Consider the following 27,998-nt stretch of genomic DNA (forward strand, 5'->3'; position numbering starts at 1 on the left):
AATGATGAGCAGGGGGACAGATAATTCAGATAAACGAATCTTGGGGGGCAGGGCTTTTACTTCAGTGGTAGAGATTCGTGTTTACTTGTGTGCAAAGCTCCGCATTCAAGCCTCAGCAAGGGGAAAATATATTTAAAGTGGACTGAATAAATTCACGTTCTTTTTTTTTTTTTTCTCAATCCTCACCAGCCCCCGGATGCAAGCGTAGGCATTTGTATTATTTAGGGCACAGAGAGCGCAAGGCTCTGGTAGCAGATCACACAGCAGCTGGTAGAGGACAGAGTGTGCTGTCAGCTGACTCTGAATTCCAGGACTTCCCACCAGGCTTGGGGGGGTGGGAGGGGTTACCCAGCACGCCCAGCCTCCAGGCAGAAGGTTGAGTTTGGGTTAGCCAGGTGGGACTCAGTGGACAGCCTCATCAACCCCTTAGGGGGCTTTTCCTTCCGGACGCTGGGCTCCCCAGTCCCCGAGCATGCCCAGTGCTCTCCCTGCCGGTCCGACCAGTGCTGCCCCGGCGCCGTGGCTCCAGGTTTTGTGTGCGATCCTAGGCGGGGCCAGGGTAGTGCAGCCCCCGGGACTCCCGGCTCTGTCGGAATTCCCCGGACTCAGCGCTCTGGCGGCGCCCGCCGCGGTGCACTACCTTGGGACCGAGATCCGGATTTAAGCTGGGAAACCAGGCACGAACGAGGGCTCCATGGTGGCATGGTGAAAAAAGTCTCGGGGCATCTGGCACCAGGTCCGACTATAGAGCCCGAACCATCGCTCCATCCTTTCGTTAACCTCTTCATTCAACATAACGTTTTTAGTGCGTGCCAAGAGTTATTGGAGGCTAGGTCTCTTGAGAGGCGGAGCCACCGAACTGACATTGAAGGGAGGCACTCCTTAAGGGGCATCAAGAGAGACAGCCAGTAAGCGACTCTATCTGCCCCATTTGCCCCTCTGCCCTCTTTCCCGAGTCATAGGCACAAAACTTGCGTTTTGTTTTGGCGCTGGCTTTTCCGTCCTAGGAAAGCTTCCTCGTTTAGCTGCGTGACTGAATGGTATCTGTCACCTGATCCGGCTGTTCCACCAGCTCTCACCGGGCCACCCCCTAGCCTTCTCGCCCGGCTCCTTTTCTCTGTTCTTAAGAATTTATCACCTCACACACTGCGTTGTTTGCGGGCCTGTTTTCTGCGAGAGACTCCCTACCAAACTCCCAGCAAGTGACAGAATTTTTGTTTATAGATTAAGTGTGAAGAACGTAAGTAGCCATTGAGTGGATAAATGGTACATGCTTGGAAGGCGTTAACGGACGCGGAGAGTTTTAAAAGGTAGCCAGAAAGGCCTCTCCTACGAAAGGTACCTGTACGGTGAGAGGGCGCCGGGCACCAGCCAAGTTAGGGGGAAAAAGGCGTCCTACCCCGAGGGAAAGACAGTACAAATGTCCCGAGGCGAGTCAAGTTCAGAGGGTGTGATGGAGAGGAAGGTGCACGCCGAGCGCAGGTAGGCAGGTGTGGGAGGAGGCGGAAGAGGCCGGCAGGAACGCCCGCCAGCTAGGGGCCCCGCAGGCTCTGGGACGGGCTAACCCGCTTGGCGTCCTAGGACCAGCAAAGGAGCGCCGCGCTGCAGTCAGCGCGACCCCGACTCAGCCACGGAACCCTGTGCAAGCTCTGTCTTTTCCGCCAAGTCTTTGCCATTTCGAGGCATGCCATCCCGGAAAGCCAGGCACACAGTAGGTGTTCAATAAATGCTTAAGGTATGAATGGCGGCGTACGTGAACCGGGGTCTCGAAGGTCTGCGGGAGTTCGGCAGGTGGCCCGCGGAGGCGCGTGGCAGCGTCCCCCAAGTCTGTCCCGGGCCCGCCCCTGTCCCGGGTCCCCCCGCCCCGCGCGCGGGCCCGTCGCGGCCACAGCCGGGCCGGCGGGAGCCGCCCGCGGGCTGCACTGGGCATGCTCAGACGGCGGCCAGGTCGCGGCGCGAGCGAGCTTCCGTGCCGCCCGCCAGCCCGCGCGACCTACCTGGGCGCCCCGCGCCCCCGGATGCTGCAGGTATGGGCGGCTGGGATCTCCGCTGGGCGGACCGGGGCGCGGGCTGCGGCGATCGGGGACACCCAGGGCGCTACCCCACCCCCACCCGGCCCGGGGCGCGGCGGACACGCGGGAGGACTAGCGGGAGGGCTGGCAGCCCCGGGTCCCCGCGCCACGTCGGGCATCCGGGGGGGGCGCAGGCCGAGATCACCTGGCGGGGCTGGGGCGGGGCGCGGGCGGGGGCGGCGCAGGGTTGGGCGTTCTGGACTTGGCGGCGCGAGCGTGGGCGTGCGCTCCAGTCTGGCTGAGTCCTGGGGCCCGCGCCGCGGTATCCTCAGCCCAGCCGAGGGGGCGCACCTCCGTGGGGATTCAGTCTTCCGCGGCCCCCGAGGCTCGCCCCCTCCCCCACGGGGGGGGATGGCAAATTCGCCTCCCGATTGCAAAGACGGCATTTCCTGGGCCTGGCACGAACTCCAGAGTCAAACCAATCCGCCCCGTTCTGCGAGCGACCGGATGGCTTCTCTGTTAACTTGCGGTGACATTGCTGCGTTGTGCGGAGGGAGAACGCTTCCCGGAAACCTTCGCCCCTGGTTGCAGCCACCCAAACTTATTACGAACTTGACGGTTGCCTTTAAAAAATTAATGGGAAGTTAAGACAACTTGACACCTGGGTGTTCTCTAAAGGTGCAGGGAGCTCGTGGTTGGGAAACGAGAGACCTGGGTATAAGCTGGGCTTGGCCAGCTAGTGACCTTGGACGAGTCGGTTAACCTCCCTGATCTTCCATTTCCTCCCTTGCATGCAGGCAGTAATAATGCCCACCTCGCCTGGTTGGTGATGGATTAAGTAGGATAAATGATGTGGAGGTGTTTGGCTCCGTGCCCGGCACAAAGCAAGCGAACAGTTGGCGTGATGTGATTTTAATTCAGTTAGAGACCCTCGTGGCTCCCATTTCGTCAGGAAATTAGAATTAGGCAAGCATTTTCGGAGCCTGTGTTTGTGCCCCGGAGAATGTCTGCTGAGGCTTTGGAAAAGCGACTCAACAGTGCAGAGAGCCTCCTGTTTAAAGCCAGTCTGGAGTTCAGAAGCTCCAGAAGTTGACACTCGGGGCCTCACTTACAGAAAGAACTATTTTTGCAAGATGATCCGTCTTACAAATGGGAAGCTGATGACTTGGAAAGCCTGACTGGGAAGACGCCTGTGCTGCAAAGCTCCCAGGCCTAACCTTTAAGTACTTGATCAGGGTCTGTCGGCTTCTCACGTTGGGTTTGCGCCTTCTTTGTGGGAGGTGCCCCTTGTGCATTTTAGGGCACAGAGCAACCTTCTTGGTCTTTGCTCTGTAGGTTCCGGCAGCAGCTCCCTCCCTGTGACAAGTAGGAATGCCTCCATATATTGTCTGGGTTGAAGTGACCTGCTTTTTAGTAGAATCAGTTGTGATAACTTCTGCTTTCTGTCTACCTCGGTTATCTGAGAATTTCATCTGGGGCTTTTTTTAAATATTTTTTTTAATATTTATTTATTATGGATACAATATTCTGTCTATGTGTATGCCTGCAGGCCAGAAGAAGGCACCAGACCCCATTATAGATGGTTGTGAGCCACCATGTGGTTGCTGGGAATTGAACTCAGGACCTTTGGAAGAGCAGGCAATGCTCTTAACCACTGAGCCATCTCTCCAGCCCCTTCATCTGGGGCTTTTAATGATAATATGGAATCATTGCAGTTAGTGACCTCGTATGTAAAGTCGTATAGTGTATGTAGATCATCTCATTTCGGTTTTACAGTTCACCTTCGGAGGGTGGTGTCACTTCCATTTTATAGAGGAGGAAATTGAGGCTCTCAGCGGGCTCCCTCGCTGTCGCTGTCCCAAGGGTGACTGGGGTGGAAGAACCCAAGACTTCTGGTTCTAGAAGCAGGACTTTTTTCTTCTGGAAAGACTGCCATGTATGGTGTAGAAAAACCTCACATAGATGTCTTTCCCTGATGACTAAACCAAGATCTCGACTATATTGGAAACCGGAAGCCTTCCTGAAATTGACTAGTTGAAAATTAACAATGATAAGCTATTATCTGACAGGGAGTAGGCCATTTTAGTTAAATATTCTAGTATATGGGCAGACCCATAAATCCTCACATACAGTTAATGGAATACCAATCTGTCGAGACTTAGAATAAAATAAAACATGCCTAATACTCTATATCGATCTGGGTAGTCTCTGGTGATTTGTCTTCTCCAGAGACTAGTGTATGCAAATTAGACACGAATGGCGTACTGGAGGTCAGATTACTGAGGGCATTGGGAAGCGCCCAGGCGAGCCTTTGAACAAATGTTTCTGTTTGGCAGCTGCAGGGCTGTGGGTAGGGAAGCCCAGCGAATAAGCCAAGAGACCCCCAACCTGGAATTCAGGTTGCACTTCCCTGCAGCTCAGGCCAGATCTGAGTGTGTCCCTGGGTTCTGGGTTTACCAAAGAGCCAAATCCAAGACCCCAGCTTGAAGCCCTTCTTTTACCTTATCTCATAGCAAACTCATGATAGCTTTTGATTTGCTTACAAATCATATCATAGGCAAATCTTATTCCCAGGAGAATTTGACGTCTAAGTTTGTATAGTCTCAGTCCTGGAATGGTAATTGCTCTCAGTTTTTGTTGACTGTGACCTGGAAGTTTAATTATAATGTTGTTCCCCACTCCCTGTCCCCAACACACACACACACACACACACACACACACACACACACACACACACGTGAGCTGGCAAAGACTGAGTAAGACCAAAAGCCTTCCGAGCTGCATACAGGTTCGTGAACGCAAGGGACACTGGTTTCTAGAATAGGTACAACCTGCTGGAGTGACCAGAAGACATGGAACACCCTCTTTCCTTCCAGTTCCGAGGGACTGGCATGTTGGAAAGAGACCGCTGATTTGTGGTCCCCTCTCTTGACCATAATAGCAGGGCTTACCTTCCTGCACCAGTTGGTCAGTTCCTGGAAAGCAAAGGCAGCCCTTTTTCTCTCCTCAGGCTCTGGCAAGGTTGGAATGCTGATGGGATTCTGCATACCCTAGCTTGGCTGGCTGGGCTGGCGGATGTTGGGGGCCGATGCTGTGTTACTTTTACCCCACGCTACAGATGAGAAAGGACTGGATCCTATTCATATTGCTCTTGTCTGGGCCTGGGGACATTGAATTAGAGTTTCTGCTAGTGCCAGCAGTTGAAGCCACCTCTACCTCCAAGTTATCTGGCTATTCCAAGTGCAGATCCAACAGCAAAGGCAGATTTTATTTATTTACTTATTTATTTGTTGGTGAAGTCTATACTGTGTGTCAGGCCCTAATGCTGCAGAGTGGAAGCCGAGTTGGGTTGTGAAAGTACGCGGTGGGCTTGCGAAGACCTTGTGCACATGCCCTTGTGTGTCTCCGTCTACCCACCGATCTCATAACTGCTTTAAAAGAGGATCAAGGTAGACACAACCCACACGAGGGGTGGCAGCCATGCATCCATTCCGTGTTTGTTTTCTCATTGCTGTCACCAAGTAGCTGACCGAAGCAGCTCACCGAGAAAGTGTGGTTCATTATGGCAGGAAAAGTGGTGGCTGCAAGAGCTTCAGTTATCTGGTCCACAGCCAGAAAGCAGAGAGATGGGCGACCCCTGATGCTTTCTCCTTTTTATGTTGTCTGGGGCCCTGGGTCATGGACCGGTGCCAGCCACGTTGCGAGTGGTCCTTCCCGCGTTAATTAAAACGATCTAGAAGATGTCTGGCAGTCAGCCTTGCCCCCTGTGTGATTCGAGATCCTTGTTAAGTTGAAGGTCATTATTAAGCGCCATGCATGGTTGCCAGGAAATACACCGGACGGGTACGTCTTAACGCTTGCATTACGCCTCCAAGGTAGTTGGCGGTCAGAGTAATTGGGATGCTCCCTAGTTGCTGAGTAAGAAGGCAGACTTCGCCATGTGTGAGGCTAAGTGCTGGTTTTTCCTTCTTCCCTCTGCATTGGAGCCCCTTGTACTAGAGATGCCTCTGGGTGTCTCTCATTACAAATTAATATGGCTCTTACTGGACACCAGGAGCTGTTTGAGTGCTGAGGCCTCACAGCCACTAGCTAACCATGCGGCCTTCCCAGGAAGGCCGCGCGGAAGGCAGGTGAGGGCAAAGTCCGTCTGCCCTCCATGTGTCCCTCAGTGGGTGATACTCCCAGTGGCGTCGCCATCTGTGCCTGCTGGGCAGCTACCAAATCACAGGTCACAGGGAGTCCTGAAGGCCATGGGTTGTTCTCCCTAACACTGGGGTCAGCGGGGCTCTGCTGACAACATCTTCTGAACCAAAGACGGGGCTCTATCCTGTGAAAAAGAATGTCGGAGCAGGCACTCTGTAAGAGGAGACCCGGGGGGTGTTTGGATACTGAGAGAGTGGAATTTTTGAGGCACTGGGATGGTGTATGTGGACCATTAGGACAGAAGCTCTGGAATTGGGGTCGTTCTGGAAACTGCAAGCCCCTGATAAGCTGTCAGTATACACAAGCTTTAACGAGTGGCCACAGTAATGCGTCTTCAGTGCTGCGTCTCTGCTACTGAAGCCCGGGATGCCTCCCTGCCACTCTGAGACCCAGTAACTCCCATTTCACAGATGCTTTGAGCAAGGCTCAGAGATGGCAGTGACTTCCCAAAAGGCCCCACAGTAACATGGTGGGGACTTGAACCCGCATCTGTCCCCTAGACTGATTACACACCTGTTAAGCGAAAGTCATCTCAGGATTTATTCCTCTGTTTACAGGCTTTCTTAAACGAGCTAATGAGGGGCTGGAGAGAGGGCTCAGCAGTTAAGAGCACTGACTGCTCTTCCAGAGGACCTGGGTTTAATTTCTGGCACCCACATGGCAGCTCACAACTGCCAGTAACTCCAGTTCCAGGGGCCCTGACACCCTCACACAGTATACATGCAGGCAAAACACCAATGCATATGAAATAAAACAAAAAATGAGCTAATGAGCCCCTAAAGTCTGGGACAGTGAAAGTCCCTTCCCTTCAGTATGGGAATCTTGGAGTCACTGCTAAGTTGCTGCCCTGTGGAGGCCCACTCCCAAGTCAAGGCCACCCGTTCCCTTCCTCAAGACTGAAGGAAGACAAGATTCAGGTCCTGGAGGGCTTTGCTGGCTGGGTGCTGTGTTTATGAGCCGAGATAGGTGTGGGCGTGGGGTGGAGCCCTGGGCCTCTCTACCGGCCTCTCTTAGATGAGTCAGCTTTGAGGGCCAGACCAGAGAGGTTCGCTGGCAGCCGTCCCCTGCCCACTCTGGGCACTTGGCTTGACCTCTCACCCACTGCATCCCCTTCCTGTGTCTGGCTGGCACATGAGTGCGTGTGGTTGTAGAGCATTGCAGCGTCTAGGCGCAGGAGAAACACGCAGATGGTGCTTCTTCGAGAAGCAGCTGTCACCACACCACAGCGGCCTCCGTGCATCCCACCACCAATCCGGTCTGTTCCCTGTAGCCACAGGGCCCCAGTGCTCCTAGAGTAAGGACAGAGCCAGTCTCGGTTCTAGAGCACCTACTCGGGCCCTGAGCATGCCGCTCTGTGCCCTGGTCCTGCAGCCTGGGGCTGACAGGGCTGGTGAATGGCTTCCTTCCACCCAGCTCAGCTCAGCCCTGGGCCTCAGCTTGGAATGTTCAGTCTACCACAGCCTTGCCTTGACAGCCCTTTTCACACTTGGCAATTTTGCGGTTGTTTAGTGTGGTTTGCCTTTAGTACCTGTGTCTCCATGTGGGCTGGGAGACCTGCTGCCAAGTCAGGCTAGATCTCAAATCCTTCCCTCCCCTCCTCCCCCCTTCTTCCTGCATTCCTCCCTCCCTCCTTTCTCTGAGCTTTGCTTTTAACTTTATTCTGACCTAATCAGACTTAAAGTTACAAGAGAACCACTCAGAACTCCCGCGTCCTCTCGCCCCAATCTCCCAGCCCCCATTACCCCTTTATGCCATTTATCATATCCTTCTGTGTGCAAACCATTTGAGGGCCACTCTGATAGGCCCTCCCCCCCTAATAGATTTATTTTCCAAAAGCAGTCACATTCTTCGACATAACCACAGTACACATTTTATTTTTCCTTGTAGTTGGAGTGCGGAACTCACAGGTGTATAACCCTTTCCTTACACTTGCGTTTTGTTCGTAGCCCTCCCTTTACCTCCTCCAGTCTGCTGGTACCTTCTCCGCCCTACACGAAGTCCGTCTTCCACTTTCAAAGTTTCAGATGTGTGTGTACACTCCTGTTCATGCTTGCATGTGTGTAGAGAAAGATTGATATATGAGAAAAAGGATATTTTGTTGAACGAATTTTCTCTTTTTGATTCTGAGATGGGGTCTTAATGGAGGCCCAGCCAACTTCAGTCCTTGCTTGCTTGTTTGTTCGTTTTTGAGACAGGGTTTCTCTGTGACCCCAACTGTTCTGGAACTTCTCGCTCTTTTAGACCAGGTTGGCCTTGAACTCGCAGAGAGATCCGTCTGCCTCTGCCTCCTGAATGTGAGATTAAAGGCCTGCGCCACCACTGCCCAGCTAACCTTAAACTTTCTATGCGGTTGAGGATTTCAGGTGTGAGCCAGCGCGTCCAGCTTTTGTATTGTTCGAACCCAGAGCTTCATGCTTGCTGGACAAGTATTCGACCCAGGGAGCCCCATCTCCATTCCTCTCCTCCACCAGTACAGCTTTTGGACTCACAAAATTAATACTCACGGCACCGCTGCCTAATCTGTAAACACGCGCCTTTAATCCCAGCACTCAGGAGCCAGAGGCAGACTGATCTCTGTGAGTTCTAGGCCAGCCTGGTCTACCTGTTTCACAGAGAAATACCATACCGGTTTGGGGGCACCTTATTTTCTGTCACTTGCCTCACTAAGGTCCTTTGTGGAGCAGACAAATCCTCTATGGTCTGCTCAGTGTGGTACTCTCCGGTTAGCATGTCTGTTAGAGCTAGCTTGCCTGTGACCTTGGCATTTTTGCTGTGCACAGGTGGCATTTTGCCACAGGTCCTTCAACTTGGGCCTTTCACTTTCAACTCACTATTGCCCCAATGTCAGGCGCTGTGTGTGGACAGGCCAGGGTTCTCGGTAAACACTTGATGAGTTCAGAGGGGAGTTTCGCAGTGGTGGAAAGCGAAGCAAGGCTCCCGGCATTCTGCATCCCCAGCCCTTGATGTTGGTGCCGTTTGTTGTAATCTTGCTATAAATAGGTTTCAATACCGCTATTTTTATCATATCTATACACCCCAGAAGGGTGGGATAGTGAACCTACTGTTGGCACAAGCAGCCTCAATAATGGGTAGGCAGGTATACTGGAGGGGCCAGTGGCATCCTTGATGAGGAAGGAGACTCACTCTTGAGGTTCCCCTACCTCAAAAATAGCATCTTCCAACTGCACCTTTGACTTCTCTGGATTTGGGGCTCAGGCATATCACCCAAATAAGAACATTCTGAGAATGAAAGAGCATGTTGTTAATAACCTCACCTGATTGGCCAGCCTCGGCTGGGACTGTAGGTGTGTTAAGGGTATACGTGTTCATTCAGTTTAATCAGTCGTGACTTTGAGGTTGAGATCAGACTAGCCTAGCGCACGTCCTGGCACTAGAAATCCTCCGTCTGGATGACGACAAAACCCGCTGATGTGCTTGGTGTTGCCTAGGGACTCTACGTGTTCCCTGCTTTGGTCCCACACCTCTGGTCACCCTCCAAGCTGTTCCTCTTAGGGCCTCTTTACAGCCCTCATTTTCTTGCTCTTTTTTGCCTGGAACCTCACTGCAAACTCAGGTTGGATGGAGGGGCAGGGCAGGTTGATGATATAAGGCCTCAAGGAGAAGTGTGCCTGGTCTGCTGCACTCCCCCCCCCACCCCAGCAAATTCCAATGGAATTCAAAGGCCAGATGTGTAAGCAGGGCAGAGCAGGAGGCCACAGTCTCCCTAGATGAGGGTTTCTTACCCAAGCACGCACAGTTTACAGGCCCGCCAGCTTCAGTTCTGTGATCAGATCCACTGGCAGAGGCAGGCAAGCAAGTGGCACTGGGGATCTAGTCACAGTGACTGGGTTTTTCAAGGCCCAGTGTGTACAGATCCTAGTGACTGTTAACCCAGGGTCATTTATGAGGAAGCCCTGATTCCCAGTGTCAAATGTGCACAGGCAGGGGCAGGCTCTGACGTCCGTGCAGTCAGGCCCTTTATTCAGCCCCTAAGAAAACACTAACCAGAGCTGGGTTCTGAAGTCTTGTGCGATGGAAATGTGCATTTACACAGCAATTTTCCAGAGAGCTGGCCAGGTAGGCTTCAGGAACATCATCTAGGGAAGCATGATTTGATCTCAAAATGAGTAGGTACTGAAAGAGGGCTGGGCCTATGACTCAGTGGCAGAATGATTGCCGGGCATGCACAAAACCCAGGGTTCAACGCCTTGGGACTACAGCAACGTTAACCAAAACAAAACTTCATATATATATATAGTCCTTTTCCCAAGCTCAGAGAGGCAAACACATTCAGCTTTGCGTCTCATTTTACAGGACCAAATGTCAGTGTGAAAACTTCAGGGGACCCTAAGGCAGCCTTATCTTGCTTCCTTCTCATGGAGACGGAGGTCCTAATGGGATCTGGCTTTCTCAAGGGCATTCAGGCCCTTAGCATGGCTGGGACCCACATCTCAGGTCTGGGGTGCATTTTTTAGGTCAGCTCCAATGGAGCGTATCAGGCTGTATATTTTTATTATTTAATAACCTTTGGCATTTCTCTTACTACGCAAATAAGTTTGCTGTTGCTTTTGGAGCAGTTAGATATTTCTTGTTCTTTTATATAGGAGCTACTGGACTAGTGGGAATTTTTCTTTTCCATTTTCACGTATATTTTTAAAGGCTATATAAACTTTCCATGGACTCTCTATAGTCTGTGGCTGTGTTCCTCAAATTCAGAACATCGGAATCCCCTGGAGGACTTGGTGAGACTCGGGTTGCTGGGCCACATTCTCTAAGCTCTGTTGGCCTGACTCAGATCCGTGGTGGGCAGGAGTGTCTTTGCTGCTGGTTTTATGGAAGCCACTGGTTCGAGGAGCTGAGCTAGGGCAGGCAGTGGTTGAAGAAGATAGCTCAGACCTTGCAGCCAGCTGACTCTCCCATGTGCTCCTTCTTTGCTCACCCCACCTTTGATCTTTGCATTCTCCCTAAGACTCCCTCGCTTCTCCAGATCGCCCCGCCACCTCTGCCTCTTGCCCCCCCCCCCCCCCCCCGTCATGCTGGAGGCATGTGAAGGAGGATTCTTGCCTTCCCCACTCGCCTTCATCTTTGGCTCCACGCTCCTTGCCTTCTGTCCTCCAATCAGAGAAAAATGAATGTCTACTGTGGACTTCGGCGTTTTTTTTTTTTAACCTATCACTACCTGAAGGAGAAAAGGCCCCTCCTGCCAGGTCTCTGCCCAACTTCTCTCTTTACCTCCTAGCGTCTTGGAGGGACAGTCAGCAGAAACCGGGAAAGCGTGGTTCTCACCTCTCAGGACAGACTTACCATTCACTTCCAGTCCAGATTTTTTGTTTGTTTGTCCCTGAGGTAAAGGCCTCCTTTAAAAAAAATGGTGGCGAAAAATTGTAGAGGTTAGAATTTTCCATTTGTCCATTTTTAAGTTTCAGCACCCGATGCTTGTCTGCGCTCTATGCGCTGCCATGTAGTTCATGAACAGGGCAAGGGGCTGGAGATTGAAACACACAGAGACACAGGTCATCCTTGAAGCAGAAATGCCCCAAGAATGCCCCCTTTATTGTGGCCAGGGGCAGCTTATGTAGCCACTCCCCAGCCAATCCAGAAACCACTCTCCTGCCATCAGGAACTCCTGAGGGTCTCGTGCTCAGAGCAGCTGTAGGCACGCAGATCAGGGGAAAACAAGTTGTTTACAAGAAATTCAGGATCTGGGGGTTCACTGCTCCCAACATTTAGCATCCAGGGTTGGAGCATTACATGGCTAAATGCATTTGCACTATTGTACAGTGGTCACTGCCATCCACAGAACCCCACATCCCCCGGGAATGACAGCCTTTAAGTGACAAGTTTCCGTAAGTGTGCCTCTCCCTGCAGCTCCCATGACTGCCACTCCAGTTTCTGTGTACAGATTCAACTGTTCTGTGCTGCAGCACTTAGCATGGTGACTCGGGAGGCAGAGTCAGAGCTCTGTGAGTTTGAAGCCAGCCTGGTCTACAGAGCCTGTTTCGGGCCAACTACGGCCGTAGAGCGAAGTCTGAAAAACAAAGTGAAATCAGGCTTCATCCATGTAATGTACGTTGGGATCTCCTTTACAATACCGAATGTTGTTTTGTCGTCAGTTTTGTTTATTGTGTATCCGTTGATGGACAACTGGGTCGCTTCTGCCTTTTGTATGTTGTCAGTATTTCTGGAAGCATGGGAGTGCAGGCAACACCATTCTGGTTACCTTGCCGTCTCAGGTGACTATTTAGGCGTTTATATAGCAGACACACTTGTTCATTTAACCGATGTTGCCGTTGCTGTGATGGCTATGTACTCTTGTGAAAACCAGAGCCAGCTTCTCCTATGTGAGCCCTTTTCGTCTATGGGCAGCCATGTGGGAGACACTCTCTATGGTAGGGCCTCTGCAATGCTGTTCTCCTCTACCCCCAGACTGCTTGGCTCTCCCACTGTTGCGGGCTTTTCCTTGTCCTGGGGGCCTTCCTGTGTTAGCTACCTCATCCTTCGGTGCTCTCAGATGTGAGCCGTTGACTTGGTCAAACTGGACACTTCTGGTCTTGTTTGTGTCACTGCCAAGCATCTCCCCATGTGTGTCCCTAAACCTTCAGCATGTCCAATGTCATTGCCTTCTTTCCTCAAAAATGTCCTGTTGCCAGGTGTGGTAGCACACACTCTTAATCCCAGCATACCAGAGACAGAGGCAGGTGGATCAATGCTAGTTCAAAGCCAGCCTGGTTTATATAGTGAGTTCCAGGTCAGGAAGGGCTACATAGTGAGAGTTTGTCTCCAAAACCCCAGCCTTCCAGTGTCTTGAGAACGTTAAAGTCGCCTGCCCTAGACAAATCTTGCCTGTCCCATCGTCCTCCACCCCACCCTCTACCCCTTTCTCAAACCAAGTTTCCCCCAACACCTTCCCTTTGTTTCTTTGCCAAAAGCCCCCCAATGCACCCTCAGACCCTTCCTTACTGTTGTCCCCCAGAAAGTATCCCCCCAAAAAAGCATACAGGTCAATCCCGTTCTCTTCAGACTGTATGAGCTGGTGACATCTCTTCTTGCCTTCTGTCATCTTCCCCAGCACCTCAAACCGTGACTCCAAGCCAGGGTTCCCCGGCTTCCATGTTTTAATGGGGATGCCCATTCCCTCGGTCCTAACTGAGTTACATTCTTTGTTTCCTGAAGTTCCCAGAAGATGCTGAGGTGCGGCCTACACACCCACCAACAGTGGCACAGGTGGACCCCAGAAGGCACCTGTTTTATAAGGAGTCCTATTTTCAGGCTGTTAGTTTGTAAGAGTTTGTGTGTGGGTGTGCATGTATGTTTGTGTAGGGTTTTGTGTGTGTGTTTATATGTGCATGCATAAGCATGATTGTGGAGGCCTGAAGTTGATGTGTCTTCCTTAGTCACTGACAACTTTATGAATCCAGATAGGGTCGGATTGAGCCCTGAGGATACCACTTAGGGCTAGTCTGCTGTGGTGGTTTGAATGAGAATGGCCCCCACAGGCTCACATATTTAAATGCTTGGTCCCCACTTGGTGAGGTTGTTTGGGAAGGATGAACAGATGGAGCCTTGTTGAAGAAGTGTGTCATTAGGGCAGGTTTTGAGGTTCCAAAAGGCTCCAATGATTTCCAGTGCCCTCTCTACTCTCTCTACCTGTGACTGGATCAAAGTGTGAACGTTCAGCTGTTACTTTGTCCACGCCATGGGCTTTGGCCCTCTAAAACTATGAACCAAATTCAATGCTTTCTTTTGTAAGTGGCCTTGGTGGTGGTGGTGTAGCACAGCAATGGAGGCAGCTGGTGCTGAGGATCCCTGTCTCTGCTTCCTGAGTGCTGGGGTTGCAAAGTGGCCGCTATGCCTGTGAGCTCTTTATATGGCTTTAGGGACCCAAACTCCTGTTCTCATTCTCGCAGGACAAATGCTTTAACCTCCGAGCATCTCCCCAGCCCCTGCAAGGATCCTGAAGTTCTGTGCTGGAAGTTTAACCTTCCCACCTTAAAGAAAGTTGATCATAAGTGGCTGTAATCAGGAAGGCAGATTCTTTGCCATGGGTGATATTAAAAGAAATTCTCAAAGACATTATTTTCTTAGCCATTGACCTCGGGCGTGGAAGGTCTGTGGGTTGAGCCTCTTTGAAAGGGGACTCCTCTATGGGGTTCCTGGACAGAAGTACCCTCTTAATCGGCTATGCCCCAGAACCCAGCATGTCAGGGAGATGGGCTTCTAAGCCTACTGATGGGAGGACAGGAGTGCCCAGGGCCTCCTAGGGAGGGGTGAATGAATATAGGAACAAAATTCTGGGTGGAAGACTGATTGGCAGGGGTGCAGTCCTAGGGAAGATGCTGTCAATCATCAAAGAGAAAGAGGCCTGACACTGGATCTTTTGAGGGACCCTTTAGACCTGTCTAATTGAGATGCCAGCGACAGGGAGCCAGATATTCTGGCATTTTCTGGAGTGGGGATTCTGGAAGGCTGAGGGTTGTAGAAGTTTGAGCTGGATGGGACTCTGTCAGACAGCATTTGGGTCTTGGGGGGGGGCAGTTAAATTTCAGGTAGGGACCTTGGAGTTGGGTGAGGAAATGAGATGGATAGCGGAGAGAGGGGCTTCCCAAACCTCCTGACCCCCTGACCCCTGTCCTTGAATGCAGCGCATGGTGCCTGTCAGCGCTCTATGCACCGCCATACAGTTTGTGAACTGCGGGCAAGGGGCTGGAGATTGAAACACACAAATGACTCACAGAATGCCCCAAGAATGGCCCCTTTATTGTGTCCAGGGGCAGCTTATATAGAGATAGCCACACCTTAGCCAAACCCACAAGAAACCACTCTCCTTGAGCACGAGCAAGGAACTCAGGACTGCGAGGGGTGCACCCACACACTGAGGCAATGGGGATGTTCTATCGGGAACTCACCAAGGCCAGCTGGCCGGGGACTGAAAAAGCATGGGACAAAACCGGTCTCGCTGAACATAATGGACAATGAGGACTACTGAGAACTGAAGAACAATGGCAATGGGTTCTTGATCCTATTGCACGTAATGGCTTTGTGGGAGCCCAGGTAGTTTGGATGCTCACCTTAATAGACCTGGATGGAGGTGGGTGGTCCTTGGACCTCCCACAGGGCAGAGAAACCTGCTTGCTCTTTGGGCTGAGGAGGAAGGAAGACTTGATTGGGGGAGGGGGAGGGAATGGGAGGTGGTGGCGGGGAATAGGCAGAAATCTTTAATAATTAAATAAATTAATTAATAAAAAAAAAGAAAATAGAAAAAAAAAAAAAGAAACCACTCTCCTGTCATCAGGAACGCCTGAAGGTCTCGTGCTCAGAGCAGCTGTAGGCACTCAGATCAGGGGAAAACAAGTTGTTTACAAGAAATTCAGGATCTGGGGTCTCACTGCTCCCAACACTTAAAAGGTTTTGCCTTGAAGGGTTTGCTTGCCGAACAACCCTCTCCTCTTCTAAGTCCCCACCAGGTGATTGTCCCCACTGACGTGCACATGTCTTCTCTCGGTGCCAAGCTGTCACTCCGCAGAGTAGGCTGTGCTCAGGTGCGATGTTCAGTGCTGTGTGAGCGTCCATTGTCCTGGACTGGCAGACCCTACCCATACCCTGTGACCCCAGCTGAGCCCCGAGTAGCTGTTTACTGTTCTCCACTTGAGGAATGACAGGGACACGCCTACTTCATGAGGTCACATGACGATCCCTGATGGCGCAGTGGTTACACTGACGTTGCTGGTTGTCACTTTCTACTTGTGGGATGCTTGTCTCTGGTGTGAGCTAGCAGCCTTCGGGGTGGCGAAGGCTACCGTTTGTGCTCGCTGCTTGAGCTGTGGAGGCTAGCCTTAGCTCCTGCTTGAGCTGTGGAGGCTAGCCTTAGCTCCTGCTTGAGCTGTGGAGGCTAGCCTTAGCTCCTTGCATGGATGGTGACAGCTACTAAAGATGGCAGCTGGCCACAGAGAGGAGGGAACTGAAGATCTTAGGGAGCTGGCATCGAGTTCATAGCAGAGCCTCTCTGGCTCCAGTGAGAATACAACATGCGTGGATTTGCCAGGCCTGGAGTGGCACTCAGACGTCTTCATCTCTAACAGGCGCCTTCTGGTTCTGAACTGTTGCTTAGAGACCACACCTGGTAGTTTAGAACTTGCTTTATAGGAGTGAGGCCTGGAGAGCGCATAGTACTAAGTCCTAGTATAGCATGGATTTTCCCGGCTGTTCATACCTAGGTTACTAACCTATAAATTAAGCACAGTAACTAGAATTAAATTAGAAAACTACAGTGCACACTGCATTAGAAAGGCATTCAGCTGGTTGTGGTGACACATTCCCTTTAATCCTGGGACTTGGGAGGCAGAGGCAGGTGAATATCTATGAATTTAAGGCCAGCCTGGGCTACGTAGTGAGACTCTGTCTCACAATAAATAAAATAAAAATTATGTAAGGGGGGGGCTGGAGAGATGGCTCAGAGGTTGGGAGCATTGCCTGCTCTTCCAGGGGTCCTGAGTTCAATTCCCAGCAACCACATGGTGGCTCACAACCATCTGTAATGAGGTCCGGTGCCCTCTTCTGGCCTTCAGGCATACACACAGACAGAATATTGTATACATAATAAATAAATAAATATTTTAAAAAATTATGTAAGGGTTGGGGAGTGGGTTGTTCAGTTGGTCAAGTGAGCTAGCGTGCCCAAAGCCCTGGATTCCATCACCAAGAATCCAGCATAAATAAAGCAAGGATGGTGGCACATTACTCAGGAGGTGGAGGCAAGAAGATCAGAAGTTCTAGGTCACCATCAACTACATAGCCAGTGTGAGGCCGGCCTGGGCTAAGTGAGACCCTGTCTTAAAAAAAAATACTGAAGAGTTGTATAAAGGCTAAGAACTGAGAGCTTTTAGTGTATAACGTGGTAGCAGCCCTGGGGTGCTGGGTTCCTATGACAACAACAAACCCACCAAGCCAACCCTTATGAACTTTCCATTTTCTGTTTTCAGGGCTCATTAATTCTAAATAACTGAGACTATAGAAAGCCATATTCATCCCTAGGGACTGAACATCAGCCTTACACTCAGCTCCTTAGCTGGACAGGCGGACCTGGGTCTGGGGTATGGCGGGTTCATTGCAGGGCAACTGTAAGTTTTGACGCATCAGGTCAGGAGAGAGCTTTGGAGGTCGCGTGGGGTGGCTTGATGTTGTTGGTTGACGTGCGTTCCTCAGGGTCGTCTCACAGTTCAATTTCCCTTAGAAGGTGCTGCTTTCTGTCCCACGGAGCTGTGGGCATCTCCGGAGGACAGCCCAGGAGCCAGTGGCACTGTCCCCTCTCTGTCAGCATTCACCACTCCTCCCTCCTCAGCACCGTGCTCGCCACACCTGCCCTTGATTAGCAGGGCCTGAGATAGCCCAGTCCTCACTTCCCTAAGCACCTGCCCCGCCCTACAATCTAGGCAGAGGAGGGCCTCATTCTTGCCCGAGGCATTGCAGGGCAGGGCACCAGCGGAGCTCAGGTGGGAAGGACCTGTCTACTGTGCTGAGATCAGCAGGCTACCTGAGAACCCAGAACTGAGCCAGGGAGACACTGGGATGTGAAGTCAGCAGGCCCTCCAGAGAAACAGCAGGGATAGAATATACTAGAGGCCTCCAAGGAGCCAGGCCTGGACCACCCAGAGAATGAGGGCCAAGCACTCTCGGCTAGGTTCCCACCTTTGCTATAGGCATAGGGCCCGGATGCAGGAGGGGGTCTGACTTCCGATGAACCAGCTCTGTAGAGAGCAGCTGCAGGGGTCTGGAATCCGGCTCACTTCAGGTCCTGAAATACTGTGGGGCAGAACCTAGGGCCAGAGCCATCCCTGGAAGAGGGAGCTAGTCAGGCCAAGTTGCAAGGTGGAAGGAAGGTGGGAGGTGGCAGGCCAGGGAGGGAGGATTACTTAATCCCTGGTCATCCATAAAGCCTCATGTGACAGCATTTCTTTAAAAATCTTTAAAATTCTTCGTAGTTCCTTATAGAAAATCACACCATAGATGTGGCTTTTTAAAACCTAATACTTTCATTGTTTTTTGTATTATAAAATTTCTTTTTCTGTTTTGGTGTGTTATTTTGAGACAGGGACAGCCTAGGATAACCCCAGATTCACTGTGTATTCAAAGGTGACCTTGAACCCCTGATCCTTGTGGCTCTCTAGCTCCTGAGTACTGGGATTACAGGTGTGCACCCTAGCTGCCACCACCAATACCATTACGCCTGATTCATATCGTTTTGTTTTTTTAGTTTTTCGACACAGGGTTTCTCTGTAGCTTTGGAGCCTGTCCTGGAACTAGCTCTTGTAGACCAGGCTGGTCTCGAATTCACAGAGATCCGCCTGCCTCTGCCTCCCAAGTGCTGGCATTAAAGGCATGCCGCCACCGCCCGGCGCCTGATTCATACTGTGAAATTATCATGGCTCCCTTGTAGCTATTTAAGTTTGGGACCACACTTAAGTGGTCCCCGAAGCTGGCAAATTGTCAGTTAACCTTTTCATTTTTAATTTTCAGTGTAGTAGAGGTGGCCGTGAGGAAGAATATTGCAGCCACAACCTTTCCCACCTCTGAATGCTTCCCGGCAGGCAGTAGGTTCTCAGGAAGCATTTTCTGTAACCTCCTTCTGGCTTCATTGGAGTATGTTCAGGCTGACAGTCCTGCTCACAGTGTGGGCACAAGCCCTGTGTGGGTGAGGTGGCCGCTTACTCATTCACACGTGCGTCTTGCAAACATCTATTACGGGTAGAGATTCCATCTCCTGTGGCTAAGCCAGTTGCCACCAACATCTTGAGCTTGACTGACGGATGTAGGAGTGTTGGATTACGTGTCGTGTTCTGCCCTCCCTGTCCTTGTCACAAGTCAGGGGTCCCAGACAGCCTGTGTGGTCACATCCACTCATAGGGAACCATGTAGTGGAACCTACATATAGACTTGAGGATGCCGCCCTCTCTTTCATCCTCTTTCGTCCACTTATGTGCTAAGGAGAAAAATAAAGTTGGGCTCTGGACATAAGGAATGATATGGAAGGCTATTGATGAGATGAATTTGAGCAGACACACGAGGGGAGGGAGACAGGTGAAAATCTGAAGGACCTCACAAGGAGAGGGAACCGCGAGCATGAACCCCTGAGGTGGAATAAGCTTGGTGCAAGCTGGACACAGTCAGGGAAGCTGTGTCTAGGCAGAGTGAGCATGTGTATCAGGTGAACGGAAGTGGCCACAGCCAGATAATGCAAGGCCCTTGGATCGCTAAGGGAGATCTGGAAGCCGGGGTGCCCACCCCCAATCCTTTGAAGCAGGTTCCCACCCCTTGAGAACAATGGCATGCATCTTTCTCGCATATCTATGTGGGTGAACACCTGGGCCCAGACTGTTTGCTCTTGGATAAGGCCCTGGGAATCCAAGTGGGAAGGGCCCGAGTTGAGTTCCTCACCCTGTGTTGAGGACCAAGACAGGAAGCTGGTAGAGATGTGCTGAGCTTCCCAAGGCTGGGACCCTCCATCCTGTCATTACTTAGGGGTGTTTATTTGATATTGTGTCGTTTTAGGATAGCCAGTGGGTGTATGTAAACACCGTGGGTTGTTTGTACATATTTAGTCTTTAATCTGTTTAGTTGATCAGATTTAACTTCCTTGTGGGGAAGCAGGCAGCCCTCTGACTGCTGTGGGTGGCAGTCAAGGACATCAGGTTCTGGAAGGGGTTTACAAGCTCTGGGATGGTTTTCCTACTCATGGTGCTTTACCCAGAGTGCACTATTGATTGGAGGCTGGGGGCTGGGCTGGTTGCCTGAGCCATGGGGCTCATCTTTTACAAACCCAGATCCGACTTCATGTGTTAGCTCTGCTTCATACCGTATCTAAAAAAATTAACTCAAAATATGTTTGATCATCTAAGTATAAAACCTAAAGCCCCCAAAACCTCTTAGAGAAAGCCGTAGATATCACTTTTTATTGCTTTGGATGTAGCCGTGGCCTCTTGGCATATGGTACCAGAAGCCCAAACCACAAAGGATAAAGTAATACATTGAGATCCATCAAAGCTAAAGTTTTGGGGCATCACATAAGTGATGGTAGTCTATAGGACAGGAGAAAGCGCTTTAGAATCATAAACCCATAAAAGTTTAACATTAGGAAATTATACCTAAAATTAGGGGCTGAAGAGCTGGCTCAGCGGTCAGTGCTGCTCTCCCAGAGGAGCCGAGTTCTGCTCACAGTGCCCACGTTACAAGCAGCTCCTAACAGCCGAGACTCCAGGTCCAGGGCCTGCCAGACCCTCTTTGGTTTCTGCGGACACTACGATCATAAGCACAAACTCACACACACTGTGTTGAATAAGAATAAATCCTTAAAAAGTGTCCTAAAATTTACCAGCTCTAATCTTGACAAGTTCATCGCAGTAAAGGGTGGAGGACTTGAAAGGACATTTCTCTTAAAGGTGGATGGCCAGTAAGCATGCATGAAAGGGCACACGCACTGTCGAGATGTTTCTGTAGACCTAGGAGAATGGGCATAAGTAGAAGAAAGGGGAGAGGAGACACCCAGCTGTTAGCAGGAGGCAGGAGCTGGTGCAGAGGCCACCAAGGGGTGCTGCTCACTGACTTGCTCATCATGCCTTGCTCAGCCTGCTTTATTATAGAACCCAGGACCACCAGCCCAGGGATGGTATCCATCCACAATGGGCTGGGCCCTCCTCCCTCCCCTGTCAATCACTGATTAAGAAAATGCCCTACAGGTTTGCCTACAGTCTGATCTTACGAAGGCATTTTCTTAATTGAGGTTCCCTCCTTTCTGATGACTCTAACTTGTGTCAAGTTGACATAAAACTAGCCAGCACATCTTGAAAAAGGTAGATATGGAACTCCCACATGACCTGGCAGTCTGTCCTTAGGCGTTGAACAAGCAGCCAGACAAACACATTTGTTGTTGCTGTTCTGAGACAGGATTTCTTTGTGTAGCCCCGGCTGTCCTGGAACTCATGCTGTAGACCAGGCTGCCCTTGAATTCAGAGATCCACCTGCCTCTGCATACCTAGTGCCGGGATTAAAGGTGTGCACCACCATGCCCAGTTCCAAATGGATTCTTGCACACTGAAGTTGGTTGCATCTTTAGGCACAACTGGAGGAAGGTGGACACAGCTTGGATGAATGAATGCCTGTGGGAAAAGGTACCGAATGTTAAGTGGTAATGAGAAGGAAAAGGGTTGTGACACATTAACATTGAGGATATGCCGAGGAATGGCAAGGCAGACTCCAGAGGAGATGCTTCGTCATTCTGCTTCGTCCTCATTAATTTTTTTGTCAACTTGACAGAAGCTAAAATCAAATGGAAGAGGCTCCTGAATTAAGAAAATGCCTCCATCAGATTGGCCTGGAAGCCAGTCAGTGGGGCATTTTCTTACCTGCTCCGTGATGAAAAAGGATCCAGCCCACTTTGGGGAGATAGCACCCCCAAGCAGGTGTTCTGGGGTGTGTAAAAGTGGACTGAACAAGACTTGAAGAACAAGGCAGGAATTAGGGCATTCCTCCACGGTCTCTGCTTCAGATCCTGCCTTGTGCCTGTAACCCATGGCCTAATGAATGCTTTCCTCCCCAGGTTGACTTTGTCCATGGTTTTTATCACAATAGGAAGCGAACTAGGACACACTTATATGAAAGATCAAAAATAGGTAGCTCCTCAGAGGCAGAAGGGAGAGAGCTTGCTTGGAGTTGGGTAGAGGCCTATTGCTTAACAGGTACAGAGTTTCTGTTTGGAATGATGGAATTTTCTAGAAATAGATAGCAGTGATGATTGCACAATATTGCGTATGAATATAAAATTGTACTTAAAAGAGGTAAAATAGCCAATTTTAGATATCCTACATAGTTTTAGGAGCACAGTTGAGAAATAAGGTCGATGTGTCCGGGGAGACCTTGGTTCTGTCAGGAGCCCTGGGGTGTGCTGTGACATGAGAGTACCTCAGAGACACAAAGGCTCCCTCACTTCAGGGGCTGAACCCAGCTCCTGTCTCTGGTCTGGATTTCCCTTGCGTCTCACTGACCATGAGAGACATTCAGGATGGCTCCCTGGGCCCATCTAGTTCAGTGTAAAGATTGCTCTGTCTGGTAAGAAAAAGTCAGAAAACAGCTTAGGTGATCCTCCCACCCTCCAATTTGTCCTCCATAGCCTGTTCATTGGTCTTGCTGGGTTTTTGCTTGAGCATTGGTCTAGCCTTTTCCTGGAAGCTCACGCCCACACAGCTTTCGAGGTTTTACCAGAAAATACACCTCTTCTGGGCCCTGCAGCCAGGAAGTTAGTGCCTGTCCTGGTCTCCTGCTCCTTCCTTCTCTGCATTTCTGTGTGTCCTTTTGAGACCTGAGCTCTACTGATGAAGAGTCGATTGAATGTCCAGTTGCAGGCATGCACACCCACTTGGAATACTGTAAAACCGGAAGACAGGAGCTCCATGATGATGCGGAACGGGCATGATGTAGAGCGCAGATGTTATGATGTCCTGAAACAGATGTACACAGTTCAAACAAAGTCACCCTGCAGGTTGGCTTGTTGCTTTGCTTCTTTAGGTATGCTCCCCAGAGTGGGTCTTTGGATGTCACCTGTGCATTCTCTTCTCCTCCAGGGTCAACTATCACCCGACGCCCAGAACCACCTTGCTTGGGCTCACCCAGGAAGATTTTGCTGGGCTTGAGCACCTCCCCACTCGTGGTTTAGATTCTGAGGCTGGGTTATATCCTGTGTCCCTGCCGCACCAGGGTGTCCCCTACCTAACAGTCTCCAATGACTGTCTTTATTAGATCCTCCGTTTGGAATCATTAGATGTACTGGCAAGTGTAAAGGGCTAGGGTCTGGCTGAGTTCTAGTTTACAGAGTCCTGGCTACCGTGAAGACCTCCCTGAGAGTGTAGACTAGGAGGGGCCCAAGGTCAAATCCAGGGTCTGGCCTCAGGCATTCGCGGGCTCCCTCTTGCTCTTGGGGAGCTAATAATTAACCCTGGAATGGCTTCTGTTCTGCTGGCCTTGATTGGCACACAAGGCTTTCCGACACACACCTTTTACCAAACCGAGGACATCATATGTTTCTCAATTTGGAGAGGGGCTGAAATGGCCGTGACCTTCACAGAAAAGGGACTGTCCTCCTTTGGATGTTGTTTCTTTACGTTTCCTGGGGCACCTGTTCAAAGCATTGTGTCACCTTACAGCAGAGGAACACGGGGAATACACAGCCATATCATTCCCCGAGTTTCTAATGTTGCAGAATTAATTGGGGAGAAAGGCAGCTTTTCTGGACCATTTCCTTCATATGAGGAAATTCGCCTACTTGTCAGCCCGGGGGAGTGCTCATGGAGATTATCTCACCGGGATAAGAATGGCCCTGTAGCCAGTAAATTACAGAGACAGCATGATGAAGTGTGGGGCCCTGCTTTACCTGGAGTGAATCACCTGTAATTCACCTCCCGCCCAGTGTCACGGGTCAGGAGACTCCGAGCTGCCAAGTGTGTAATGTAGAACCGACATTACTGCTGGAGTTGACTGGGCATGCTTCTCTGAGTCTAAGCTACTGACCTGTCTAATGGAGCAGAGCCGACCAAAGCCGCCATGTCAGAGCCCAGGGGCATAGGAACGAGGTGAGAGGGACTTTGACTATGGGAGTGGGAGAACAGGCCCTCTGCTGCCCTGGGTTTGAAACCCGCTGCTCCCAGGAAATGTTAAAAGCTGAGACCTAGGAAGTCAGTTTGTCCAGAGTCTGTTAGTCTGTCTGCCAGTGGCAGAGCCTAGGCGTTCGGAGATACTCCCCCTAAAATGGGCTTTACTCAAGTCACCAAGCACTCCTGGCCTTCAACACATGTTGGGGCTCAGTTCAAATAAATGCAGCAATGCCAGTAATACACACACACACACACACACATACATTTTTTCTTAAGACTTTAAACATCTGCTTTTATTAGTACTAGGGACAGTTATACATTTCTGCAATTTTTTGCACATTTAGTTTCTAGAACATGGTGTTTGAATGTTCATATAAATTTCTTTCAACTTAGTCCCAAATACCAGAATTTTACGTGCTAACTCTGTTTTAAGTCGTGTGTTTCCCCCCTCACCCCATCCTGAAACTTGCTCTTTAGACCAGGCTGGCCTTGAACTCACAGAGATCAACCTGCCTCTGCCTCCCCAGTGCTGAGATTAAAGGTGCGTGCCACCACCGCCTGGCCATTTTAAGTCTTAAAAAAAAGAGTTTTATTAGTCTTATGCTCTTGTTTTATCAAGAGACAAAACCCCAGGAAGCTGAATAGGCACCACGAAAGTACATCTTTTTTTTTTGGTTTTTCAGACAGGGTTTCTCTGTGGTTTTGGAGCCTGTTCTGGAACTAGCTCTTGTAGACCAGGCTGGTCTCGAACTCACAGAGATCCGCCTGCCTCTGCCTCCCGAGTGCTGGGATTAAAGGCGTGCGCCACCACCGCCCAGCTACGAAAGTACATCTTTATCTCTGTTTCTAGAGGCACTGGCAGCTGGCATGGTTACAGTGCCTACCTCGTCCAGGTCCAGGCCGAGATGGCCTGTGGGATTGAGGCCTTCCAGGCAGAGGGCTTTAGGGCTGGAATGAGCCTCTCAGGGCTCCTGCCTAGGAAACCCATGAGAGAAAAGGTAACTGAAGAAAAGCCTCCTCAGCTGAATAATCAAAATGGAAGTACTCCGGAAAGTGGGCTTGGGAGCAAGGGTAAGGCTGGGAGTGTTTTTTCTGTGTTGTTGGCCTTGAGATAAAAGCTTGGAGAAGGCTCGGCACGACGGTCGTGAGGATTGTTTTCTTTCCTGGCCAGGCTGTCCCTGGCTTCAGGCTTGTTGGCAGTGGTAGAGGCTGGCAGGACAGTACACTGTGAGATTCCAGCCTCTTGGCTGGGACTCACCGTGATTAGCACATCTCAAACCTTTCCAAGTGACTTTAGCTGTTTTCTTTAGTGGAGGCTTCTGCTGCTTTTTGGCTGTAAAGGGGCGGGGGCTGGAGCCCAAGACAGAAATATCAGAGGCTGACACCCAAGTGGGTGTGGCCACGACTGAGGGCAAATATTAACACAGTATTTTTGTAAAGTTTATGCAACTTGATTCATGTTCCTGTAGAGTAAATTTATTCCATCCTGTTTTTTCCAGTCTGTTCTGAGCTTGGTGGAACTATCCACAGACAAGATAAAAAGAGGATGGTCACTTAATTTTGGGGAGAAAGTGCTAAGAACTGAGCACATTTCTTTGCCTTACATAACGCCTTGCTGTGCCTTCATACTGCTCTGCCCCCCAGGTCATGATCTGATGGACCGTTTAAAACTTCCAAGAATGGGACATCCATTTAGAATGATTTCCATGGAAATCTATGTCAGGAGATAGTTTGAGAAGTTGGGAATGGCCTCCATAAATAGAAATATACCCTGGGTACTTTCAAAACAGAAGTCGTGATAGGATTTTGGTCCCCATTTATCATGCTCTCTAATATCCTTCTCAACATGGGTGTCATCGAGTTCCTCCACTAGTTACCTCTAGTGATGGGTGTTGGTCAACTAAGAACCGCCCACATTCCACTAGGTTCTTCAGAGTTCCCCCACCCTTCCAGTGAGTAGCTCTGTATCTCCCTTGTTTATGCAGCCTTTTTTTGCGTGTGTGAAGACTGCTTTCGGTTGTGTGTGTGAGTTTACATTCATCTAGTACTCAATTATGTACAAGTGGATTTCTTTTTCTATAAGTTATACTAATATGATTATACTTATACATACATAATTGTTTAAGCATATTTTTGACACTTCCTTTTACCAAAAGTTGAATTTCTGGGTTATCAAATGATTTTGGTAACTATGTATATTATGCAGCCTTTTTCCTTAAGCTTTTTCTTCTGTTGAGCAGAAATCTGTGCCCTTGTCTTTCATTTATTGTTCCTGTAAGTGTACTGTGTGTTTGAGGGGGCCTGTGTGTACGAGGGCCATAGCCTGTTTGTAGACATCAGAGGGTAAACATGGCTGTTGGTACTTGCTTTCTCCCACGATTGAGATCAGGGTCTTTCTTCTGTATTTCACTTTTGTGTGCCATAGTCTAGGTTAACTGGCCTGTGAGTCTCTGGGAATTCTCCTGTCTCTGCCTCACATTTTGCCACAGGAGCTCTGGGAGTCCACACAGAAGGTGGCCAGCTTAGACCCCACCTTCTCCCAGGCCCTGAAACCTATGTATTTCACCTATTTAACCATTGAGTTAAAAAGAATCAGTCAAGCCAGGCGGTGGTGGTGCACTCCTTTATTCTGCACTCAGAAGGCAAAGGCAGGCAGACCTCCATGAGTTCAAGGCCAGTCTGGTCTACAAAGAGAGTTCCAGAACATTCTAAGCTGTTACCAAGAGAAACCCCATCTCCAAAAACAAGATAAAAAACGACAGCAGCAAAAGAAAGTGGCTAATTTGCAAACGTATTCTCTGAAAGACTCAAAACAGTCCGGGGAGGGAGGGAAATCCGCCTTTTTCTAGATGAGGAAAGTGAATCTTAGAGAACTGTAAGCAATTACGAGGCTGCTCCTCACTAGGACGCGGCTAAGCTGTAGTTCCCACTTTCCCACTGCCTGGTGCTAAACCTCTCACCAGATCCAGATTCCTCTTTTGTGTAAAAGCCTCTGAAAGAACCTGGCCTAATCTTCCTTGAACTTTCACTAAGATCTCAGTTATCCCTCAGGCAAGAGAGGCCTCAGAGCTCCTAAAACCTCCCTGAACTTCCCCTCCTGACCTTTCGGTGTGGTCCTGCGGCTGGGGAGTCTTTCCCGGGGCCTGGAAACTGTGGTGAGCTGTTCCCATCAGCCCAGAAGGTCCCCAGCTCTGTAGCCATCCCCTAGGCTTCTTAACCTATGGAAGTTAGGCTCCCAGCACCTCTGCCTCTCCCCCCCCCCCCCCACTCCCTTGCCACTTCCTGGCTTGGCCTGGGGCCGAGTAAATGAATACTGAGTGAGTAAATGATCCGGAACTCCTTTGCTGAAAAAATAACAAAGGAAGCCAAAAGTAATTATAAAACAAGATCTTCAGGTCCTGGGGTGGGGGGAGTAGGAAAGGGGGGGTGACAAAAAATGCTCGAGCATAAGACTGGAATTTGGGGATTACTTGGAGGCTGTTGGGAGACACCCTGGCCCAAATTTAAGTAAGTTCTAGAAAAGTCTCCTTTCCACAGCATGACCTGGTCAGAATCATCCATCTCTGGACCTTGTGTTTGACCTGTTTGTCTCAGCAGGCAGGTTTGTGGCTTCTGGATTCACTGAGGTGGTAGAGAACAGGGCAAGTTCACCGGTGCCTGTTGGGTGAGTGCGTGGGCCAGGCCCACCCAGCACAGTCCATACCGCGTGTCTCCCAGGAAACAATCCTGAGGGGAGAGGTGGGTCCTGTGAGGCAAAAAAATCTCATTTTCAACAGTCTCTCCAACAGGTATTGTCAGCCCAGGAGAAGAGTCACCTGAGGGAGGCCTGGGACCTGGGGACTTTTGGCTGCCTTTGTCCTGAAAAGGGCTTCCTGTTCCTACACAGAGTGGCCACGCTCCCAGGCTGGTTTCCTCTTGCCCCAGGCAAATCTGTGTTAAGGTTGCTGAGGCCTACAGGGCTGGGAACCTGTTTCCCTTTATACTATAAAGTTTATAGGCAACCTCACACCGCCTGGGACTCCAGAAGCCTGCTTTTTATACTGCACTCAGAGGTGCTGAAGCCACTTCTTAACCTCCCAATGTCCAGGCTATCCATACTATAAATAAAACCTATAAATAAACCCCGGGCTCTAGAATAAGAAAACTA

The 27,998-nt window shown here is 50.3% G+C and overlaps 1 protein-coding gene across 9 annotated transcripts in view; it reads left to right on the plus strand.

Moving 5' to 3' along the window:
• The first annotated feature begins 318 nt into the window (after nt 1-318).
• Ptpn3 (protein tyrosine phosphatase non-receptor type 3) overlaps nt 319-27,998 on the plus strand; it is a 108,460-nt gene continuing 80,780 nt past the window's right edge. The window contains exon 1 of one of the 9 annotated variants that reach the window (XM_057790379.1): nt 319-736. In XM_057790379.1, the coding sequence (XP_057646362.1) occupies nt 703-736 (34 nt within the window). In that variant the 5' untranslated portion in view covers nt 319-702. The other 8 variants (XM_057790370.1, XM_057790376.1, XM_057790373.1 and 5 more) reach the window with 8 other exon arrangements.

Source organism: Chionomys nivalis, chromosome 16 (genome assembly GCF_950005125.1).
Source record: "Chionomys nivalis chromosome 16, mChiNiv1.1, whole genome shotgun sequence".
In the NCBI taxonomy this organism is placed as follows: domain Eukaryota; kingdom Metazoa; phylum Chordata; class Mammalia; order Rodentia; family Cricetidae; genus Chionomys; species Chionomys nivalis.